Genomic DNA, 9,678 nt, shown 5'->3' with positions numbered 1-9,678 from the left:
CATTTCTATGCTTGAAAAACAAATTCTAAATTTTAGTCCTGTTCATTTGGTAACCTCAGGTGGGAATGGTCTCTGTTGAAAGGCTATGCAGACCTCTACAGATTCCCACGAGAGACATTAGTTATCCTGTCAGCAGTGGTCAAAGACAGTGCTCTGGAAGACCAAGGGTCTGGGAATCCCATCACAGAAGGCTGAGATTTGCCCTCTTAGAGTCAGGTGATCCCAGGCTGACCCCACCTCCATGCTTAAATTAGATGACCACAGGCAGGGTCAGAATCTCTCTGGGTCTCCATTTCTTCACTTAAAAAATGAGATGGGTTGGGGGATGGTTGGCTTAACTCACTTCTGTTGTCCATTTTCAGCTCTTACCTCCTTAAAATGTCAAAAGCACACCTCAAATATTGAGGTACAATAACGATATATTTTATAATCTTGGTTTTTCTTTGGGGTCATTATCTCTTAAATATGCTCCCTCAGGCATGAAAAAATAATAACCCAGCTCTATTTTTGAATATGCCACTTTCCCAGACCACTGGGAGATTATATTCTGAAAAACTCTTCCATTATGTAACTCCTATTTCTGCTTAAATTTTCTATGTTGGTGTCCATTTGTAACTTACATTTTGTTATGAACAATTTGAAACATATGCACAAGAATTATACAATGAACTCTCATGGACCCATCAACCAACTTCAACAATTATCCACATTTGTCAGTCTGGTTTCATCTCCCCCTCCTCTTGCCCCATACATTTTTGGTAGGGGGTAGTGCCTGAGCATTTTTAATCAGATCTTAGGCTTATGTTATTGTTAGATACTTTAGTTCATGTATAAAACAGAGAAGGCCCTCCCTTTTTGCCAAGTAGAACTACAGTACCATTATTGCATCCACCAAAATTAACAGTGAAACAGGAAATTAGTGAATTTTTAGTGAAATCAGGGTGGAAAGACGAAGGAGGGATAAAGGAGCTCTGGCCTGGGTTTACCTGCTTTCCTCCAGAGAGAGTGAAAGAATTCATTGAAAAGGGTCTTGGCATTTAAGTTGGCACTTGCCCCCAGCCTAACAAGACTTTCAGAAAGCATATATGGGAAAGGCCTTTCCAGATCAAGGGATATAACTAGCATTTGCTGAGCATCTACTATGTACATCCCATAAGTGTCATCTCCTTGAACCTTCACACAAAAGCTGAGAAGTGGAAACCAAGGCTCTGGGAGGAGCTTCCCTAATATAACCTTCTGATTGGTCAACATTGAAATATCAAAACGTTACCCCAACTCCAGGCTGAATCAATGGGAGATTCCTATTTAGCATCAATGTACAAGACTGTTTGACTCATCCCTTAATCTAACTTGATGTTTAAATGCTGTAGAAACAATAACCAGTTCATTTTTTGAGATTCCCTGGGAAACAGTTAAATGAGGATAATAATATCTTAGGCAGTGAGAGTTGAAAATGCCTTTCTCTTTTCAGCCCAGGTGAAGGATTTCCATTCAGTCTTCTCCCTTCTCTAATCTCTTTTTCCCGAATGGATAGAATACAAATCATAGGGCCTATAGATCACTCTTAGGGTTAGAGGACATTTGTAGGTTTGTGCTTGAACGATTTGAATTTTTGCCTTGAAAATATGTACCTCTTTATTCAGTACGGAGCATCTTTAATCAGCAAAATGGGGAAGTGCTTCCTTAAACGTGCTTGGCAGTGGGAAGAGTCCCCTTGAAGTATTCTGGAAGGGGAAAAAATAAAAAGGCATGGAGGTAACTAAGGAGGGAGGCAAAAAGGAAGGAATTAGGGAGGGAAGGAAACAAAAGCAAAGAACCTTCATAAATCTCAGATTGATTTTATGACCCAGCTTGAGATGAACTCTGATGGTTTATGTTGTTTGTATTTAAAATGTCCTCAGACCTAAAGGAGTAGGCAGATACCTGAGTACCTGCCTTGATAATGAGACCATCCTAGCAGGTATATTGTGAAGCTACCTAAGCTTAAACTTCAGGGCCCCTTCCTTGCACTGGTCCCTCCTAAAACCTTGGGAGAGGCTCTAGAAGTGTGCTTCTGTGCTCATGGGTATAAGCTGCAAACCACACAAAACCCAGATCCATTTCTGCATCTCAGGAATCAAGTGTGCAAGAGAATAGTGTGCGTATAACCATATTTTGATAAGTCCCAGATTTCCTGAGTAGTGAAGCTTCCATTTCTTCCTTTTAAAATTCTCTTTGTAATTTACAAGGATTTAACCTAATTTGTATTTCATTTGTGCAGATGAAATCATGCAACAGGAAATCAGGCCTTTGGTGGCAGTGGATATAATTGAACAACTTCACAGACAGTTTGCCATTCTCTCAGGTAAGGGGCAAATTAATTTGTATTTTAGATTTTGTTGTGGGGGCAGGGGTCTTGTCGGGAGGGCCCAGTACACGCAAATCTTAATGAACCTTAATGAACAGTACACCCAAGTCTTAAGCCTCTCTCAGACCTAGAATGAACTGAGAAATGTCCATCTGGAGGAGGGTAGATCTCAGAGATATCATTCCTGTTGCTGTTGGGTGTCATTTAATCTTTCCTAAGGGAGTACATTTCTTTGAGGTTGTAAAGAACAGAGCCAAAAAGATTTTGAGGAAGGAAAAAGAAATGGCTATTGTTATCAGCTGCCATCATGACATTTTCCCAATATTCTTCTTGGATATTTTTCCAAGATCCAACCTTTAGAGAGTTTGGTTTTGAGGGTTCATGAGCACTGGTGAGGTTATTTGTTCTTTGAGAGATTTGTCTTTTATTCTTAGCTCTTATGGACCTAATTTTAGTGCATTGATTTCCATTGAACATTTGGGAGTAAAGAGAGGCTAATGTTCAGAAGAGGCTAGAAATTTTCTGAGCCTAGGCACAACCCTGAGAAGCTGTCATTACCAGAACACTCTTCTTTCTTACTCACTTAGCTAATTGTGACGTGACTTTCATTACTGAAACTGGAGGTACATACCAAACCCTGAATTATATTTAGACCTGTCTTGGAAGCATGGCATGAAATTAGTTGTCCTTAGCACATGTCACAGAGGAATAGATGGCAAGTCACTTTCCTCATCTTTACATCTGTTCTGAAAAAAAGCAACAAAGCCACCTTAGTTCCATTTCGGAGAGTATGTAGTTGGTATGAATTTAACTCTACAACATGGGATGTAAAAAAAAAAGTCGCATTTCTTTCCTTTCTCTAAATCATATTTAATCTGCTCCAAAATCTTTATCCTACCGAGTTTGAGGGAAATGCAGTCTCCGTTATTGGGATACCTCTCCCATCCATGAGTCACATCCTGGGTGGGGACATCTTACACAATCCAGACATTCTGGGGAATTCTCTGGTCTTTCCTCCACATTGATCACTGCTCATATAGTTACTGAAAGCTCCATAAGCAGAGTCCTCATTTTTTTTATTTCTACCTGTATCACTTAGAACAGAGACTGTGATATAATAAGTGCTCAGTTCAGAATTATCCGAGTCCTCCTGGTGTGTCCTGTGAGTCCTGCTCCTCCATCGCTGCCGTAGGCAGCCCAGTGTTGGCCCTGGCGGGAGTGCCTAACCAGCCTCCTGAAGGTGCAGCCTCCTACCTTCTCACAGTGAGCCTAGGACTCTGAAAAACAAAAGGCAGGGTGGGGACTGCCCTCTGGGTTTTTGGCAACTGCTGCTGTGGTCTTATGGCACAGAAGGCTGCAACGCTAATGGGCATCCAGGTCTGGAATGGATGAAGGCGTGAGGTGAAGTGGATTTCTGTAGCCTTATGCCAAAACCCTAATGCCCCAGCTGACCAATTAATGTGTGCATTTAGTGCTCCAAAGTTACCTCCTTTGAGTGTTACTGAAGTGCTTCTCTCTATTCTTATTTCTTAGGACGACATAGGAAAACATAAATGGGTACCAGACAGCCCTAGATACGGATTTAGGTTCTGCTTTGACCAGCTGCATCTCTTTGGCAACTTAATTCCTAAGCCCTACTTTCCTCACTTGTATAATGAATGGGTGGGATCATCATAACTTGGAGGATTAAAGACGTAGTGTATGAAAAATGCTTATTAGCATTGCAACTGCCAACTGTATGAGTATTTTTCCTCATAGAAATGTTTATTTCTATGGGAAATAGAAATTTCCCATAGAAATGTTTATTTTAGTTTTATTTGTCTTTCAAGTCAAGAGCCAGCAGAGGCCCAGCCCTGGTCACTATCCAATTCCTGCTGGTGGCCCCTGTTCACAGACCTCACCGTCCAAAGGCTTCAAACCAGGCCACAAATCTGGGTCATCCATGGTGCAGTGAGTCCCTGCTCTCCCACCAGCCATGGGAGCACACTCACAGAGCACGGCAAAGGCTGGTTTGCCAAAACAAAGAATAGTTTTCAGTATGATATAGTTTGTATAAGGAACCAAAGCTATGCTCACAGTTGAAGTGGTGTATGATGCCACAACGAAGTCAGTAATAGAGATAATTGTCACTCTTTTTAAAAAATATTTTTTAAAATGTTTATTTATTTTTGAGAGAGAGACAGAGCATGAGCGGAGAAGGGGCAGAGAGAGGAGACACAGAATCTGAAGCAGGTTCCAGGCTCTAAGCTGCCAGCACAGAGCCCGACATGGGGCTCAAACTCATGAACCGCGAGATCATGACCTGAATCGAAGTCGGATGCTTAACCGACTGAGCCACCCAGGCACCCCTAATTGTCACTCTTTAATGTAGAACATTGAACTATAAACACGCACATTGGACCAAGAGGACACCTCTGCTTTAGGAAAGTCACTTTGTGGCAACGACAATCTTTCATTTTCTAGCTTCTTTTGTCATGTTGTTGCCTCAAGTTTCCCCATCCTATGAGAGAGAAGCATGGATTAGCTGTGGTAGGATTTGCAGTATTGCAAGTCTGGAAGGATATCAGTAGCCAAGAATATCAAGTTCTCTGAGTCAGCACTTTCTTGGAATTACTAGGCCTGCTTTTCATCGTTACCTGCCAGTGGCAGCCAATGTCAGCAATGAGGCCCTTGTGGGTACCTGTGTAGCTGTAAAACAGAAATCTCTGCACTCAGGTCTTTTCTCAGCCCTGTGGCGACCGAGCTGTGGCCTCTGTTCAGGGTCACAGCAGTTCTCCTGATTCAGGCAAGCAGGGTGAGGATGTCCCAGCTGCAGACTTTGTGCAGATTCCACTGAGCTCTGGAAAGAGCTGGGGCCGCATCAAGCAGGAATGCTGGGAAGGACAGGATGGAGCTTTTTCTTCAGTGAGGCCCCAGTTGCCTGGCCTGCCGTGCTCTGTGAGTGTGCTCCCATGGCTGGTGGGAGAGCAGGGACTCACTGCACCATGGATGACCCAGATTTGTGGCCAGATGGTTTGAAGCCTTTGGACGGTGAGGTCTGTGAACAGGGGCCACCAGCAGGAATTGGATAGTGACCAGGGCTGGGCCTCTGCTGGCTCTTGACTTGAAAGACAACTGGCATGTTCCCAGTGAACTTGCGATATTTCTAAATTTAGGGCTTAGCTAGGAAACAAGAGAATATAAGCAGGTTAATGTGGTGGAAACACTCTAGGCTTTGGACTCAGATAATTCTGTGTTCATATTCCAACACAATTAGATTGTTGCTGTGAACCTCAGTCTTCTCATTGGTAAAGTGGGTTCTTTTAAGGAAAGTGTGTCATGTGGTATCTGGCTATAAGAGAACCTAGCCTATAGGACTTGTTTGTTTGTTTTCTAAGCCACATAACAGAGGCCCAAAAGTAGAAATTCCTGGCATTGGGCCAGTGGCTCAATGACATTAAGGGTGCATCTTTGTGGTTCTCTTGATGTTTCTCTCGTTTTTAGTCTTAATATCAAAATGGCTGCTGTAGCTCCACACATCAAGTCTGTGTCCAAAGCAGGAAGAAGGAAAAGGAGCAATGCTGGCTTCTTCTGTCCCTTTTGCCAGGAGAACAAAAACTTTCCCAGAAGCTCTTGGTAGACTTCTGATTATGTCTCATCCTGGAATTGTGTCATGTAGCCATTTCTACCAGCAAGGAAGTCAGAAAAGGCAAACATTAGCTTTTAAATGGCTACAGTGGAAGGTGGTTGGGGAGAGGGGGTTGGTTATAAATTGGTCATTCATCAATCTCTACTGTAATACTTGGGATTAAAAGGAATCTAATTAAAAGAAATTACCGTTTTCTTTTTATTTTAATGGTTATGTCCCCCCTTGGAATCATTGTCTGAAGTTTCCTCTCTCACATACCATGTTTTAGAAATAATCAATAATGAAGGCATAAAATACTCTTAGGCTTATGGAGTCCACCAGTGGAGCCTAGGGTTGGTAGAGGTGGAGTTCCCAGGGGCAAGTGGGAAATTCTCACTGAAACAATGGAGAATGTCACATTAAGAAACTGATCAGAGTCAAACTTATATCTAAATCAGAGACAGAGTTAGTAACTTGGCATCAAGGAAGTGAGAACCAGTGCAAGAAGGTGCAGGGGGCAGTATTTTTTAATAGAAATATAATGTGACTCACATATGTGTATTTAAAATTTCTAGTAGCCATATGAAAAAAGCAAAAAGGAAATTAATTCTAATAGTATTTTTATTTAACCCAATATATCTAAAATATTATTCCAACATGTCATCAATATTCAAAATTATTGTTGAGATGCTTTACATTTTTTTGTACTAAGTCTTGGAAATCTAGTTTGTATTTCAACGCTTACAGTTCATCTCAATTTGGGCTGGTCATATTTCAAGTGCTCAACGACAACATATGTCTAGTGGCTATTGTATTGAGCAGTGTAGAGTACAGAAATGCTTCTCAATCATGTTGGTCCAAATCCTTCTTTTTATAACAAATGATTTGTATTGCCCCCACTATCCTGAGTTGAAATTTGTGGATACCATGACCTGTGTTAGTTAGGGTGGACTGAACAGCTATACTAAATAGACTCCAAGGTGCATAGTAGTTCAAACAAACACAATAGAAATTTAGTTATTTCTCTTGGAGCAGTTCAACATGTATGTTCATGGTCAGCAGATGATTTCTCTCCATCTTCATCATGAAGATGCCTTTCACTTTGTGGCTTATATTACTATTATCCATTTTATGGTTGTCTTATGATTTGTATCCAGAAAGCAGACAGGGAAAAGAGAGCATACTGCTTCTTAAAAGCCTCGGCTCAACAACAGCACGCACCATACGCCATTGACTTGAACCTGGATCGCTTACATAGATACATTTAATAGCATGGGAAGCTAGCAGTATAGTTTAGTTGTGTGCTCACAGAGAGTGAATAGCTACCCCCTGTTTATGTATATACAGAAAAAAAAAAAGAAAAAAAGAAAATGTAAAGGAGAGCAATAAAGGAGAAATAAAAGGAAAATAAACATAGTAAAATAATATGTATTTCAAGATGTATTTCTAGCTATACTAGAAAAAAATAATAAAGTAGTCAGGTGCTTGGTTACCATGAATGTGATAGCTGTAAATGCTGGGGTGTGGTATAGGTGATCAGACACCCCGAGTAGCCTTACTGTAACGGTTTTCTGAAAGGGTAAATAATGGTTGATACAGTTCTGAACAAAGTTGATACATTCTGAACAAAGTAAGTATTAACTTCCTTGAATGTGTAGGGTAGTTGCATTCTTGAAAAATTTAGTATATATTAAAACCATATAAAAATAACTTCTTATTTGTGACAACATGGGTGGACCTTGAGGGCATTATGCTAAGTGAAATAAGTCAGATAAGGAAAGGCAAATACTTTATGATGTTACTTATAGGTGGAATCTTAAAAAAATGAACTCACAGAAACAGAAAAAAATTGGTGGCTGCCAGAGGTGCAGTGGGGGTGAGGAAAATGGAGGAAAGTGGTCAAAAGTACACACTTTCAGTTATAAGATAACTAAGTTCTGGGGACGTAATGTACAGCATGGTGACTATATAGTTAACAATACTGTATAGTGTATTTGGAAAATGCCAAGAGAATAGATCTGAAGAAAAAAAAATTGTAAGGTGATTTGTGAGGTGATGGGTATTAGCTAAACTTATTGTGGTCACCATTTTATAATGTATACATATGTCAAATCATTATATGTATACCTTAAACTAATACATTGTTATATTGTGTCAATTATGTCTCAATAAAATGGAAAAATATTAAAAAACCCTCTATTATTATGTATAAAACTGGGTTTATAGGATCTGATCACTATAAATATCACTATAAATGGATTTTTCACTTACATAGAGTTTCTATTAAGATATTCAGAAATCACACAGCATGTGGGACAATATTATGTAGGACAGATGATTTGGTATCCCAGGCCCTGAGTTTTCTAAAGTGCCTCCCAGGAAGTGGTATTGCCATTTTCCCAGCTGAAATCTTTTTTTTTTTTTTTTTTTTTTTTTTTTTTTTTTTTTTGGCAGGGAGAGAAAAGGAAAATGGATATTGGAAGGCAAATAGCATTAACTGCCTCACTCTCTCTTTCATTGTTGGTCTTCACCATCTTCTATAGGATTTGCTAGCATTCCAAATTCTCCTCTATAGTAGGACAGAAGTCTCCATGCCAGCCAACACTCAGGCCCTCATAGGAACAATTTTATGTCTCTCAAGTACTCACTACTGTTTTCTGCAGTAAACCTATTCCTCTTCCATTTAGAGAACAGGTAAAAATTATACCAGGAGTACTGAAATTTATTTTATTTAAGTCACCATTTTACTTCCAAGTAATTTGGTGTTCTTTATTTTCCTTGAATAGGGCTTCTTTGGTACGCTTTCATCCTTTTGCATTTCCACATTTTCTCACAAGGTGGCACCAAATGCCTTGATGTGGGTGGTCAATGGGTGTCTGGAGGCTTAGCTTTGTTTCCTTGGTGCTTCTGTCTGTCACGTTTACTGTTCAACCGCAGGTGGTGTCCCCAGTCAACCTTGGGCCTCTCTGGTGTTCAGTATTGGTATAAACCAAGATACAAGAACACTCCACCTATCTTTCTCCATTTAGGTGTGAAGAGCTTTATTTTATAATCAACAGTAAAAGACAATCATTCAATAGTATAATCATGCCTTAATGAATATTTTTAGGGTGTTTTGATTCCTTGAAATGTTTTAGCCATTTTCTTGGCAAATATTGGCTATGCAATTAGTACAGTGTTATAATGCATTTAAATTTAGCCTTACTGGAGATGTAAATTCTCTTAATTTGCATTCATCTAAGACTTCCTATGGCTGTATGACTGCAAAGAGGAAAAATATGAGGTGAAAGCTGATAGTATCCTGATTTAAGTTGTTTTCAGTCAGCATAATGAGGCATCTTAATCTCCAAGTCAAAGTTTGACAAACATTTAATATGCAGTTAACTTTTTTAAAAAATTTAAAATAAACGTGTAGAATTATTAAGGAGCTACTTCCTGGAGAAGAGTGTCTAGTCATCAGACAAGTCTCACACAGTTTCATTCCATTGCGATTGGTCTCTGAGAGCCCAACCCTACGTGAACAATACCTAGAAGAGACTGTTATAGAAAACTACAAGACTGATTTAATCTTTTCATGATGAAAATTTTTTCATGATGTGCTTGACAGCACATTTTTTGCCTTGGAAGAAATTTACATGGAAAGTCAGAGTATAATCAGAAGATACTTATCAGGTATGGACTCAGAGCAGCAGAGTGGATTGGATAACCTTAATGGTACTGTCAT

At 39.8% G+C, this 9,678-nt stretch overlaps 1 protein-coding gene across 3 annotated transcripts in view; it reads left to right on the top strand.

The window, feature by feature from the left end:
- Nucleotides 1-9,678, top strand: part of MCF2L2 (MCF.2 cell line derived transforming sequence-like 2) — a 293,647-nt gene that overhangs the window by 34,661 nt on the left and 249,308 nt on the right. For all 3 annotated transcript variants that reach the window (XR_009262037.1, XM_058730623.1, XM_058730622.1), the window contains exon 2: nucleotides 2,261-2,344. Coding sequence is in view for 2 of the 3 variants with exons in the window: in XM_058730623.1 (XP_058586606.1) it covers nucleotides 2,261-2,344 (84 nt within the window). In the remaining variant the exon portion in view is untranslated. The remainder of the gene's footprint in view (nucleotides 1-2,260; nucleotides 2,345-9,678) is intronic.

Source organism: Neofelis nebulosa, chromosome 5, assembly GCF_028018385.1.
Source record: "Neofelis nebulosa isolate mNeoNeb1 chromosome 5, mNeoNeb1.pri, whole genome shotgun sequence".
NCBI lineage: Eukaryota > Metazoa > Chordata > Mammalia > Carnivora > Felidae > Neofelis > Neofelis nebulosa.
The sequence above is the reverse complement of the archived record's forward strand: the minus strand, read 5'-3'. Positions and strand labels throughout refer to the sequence as shown.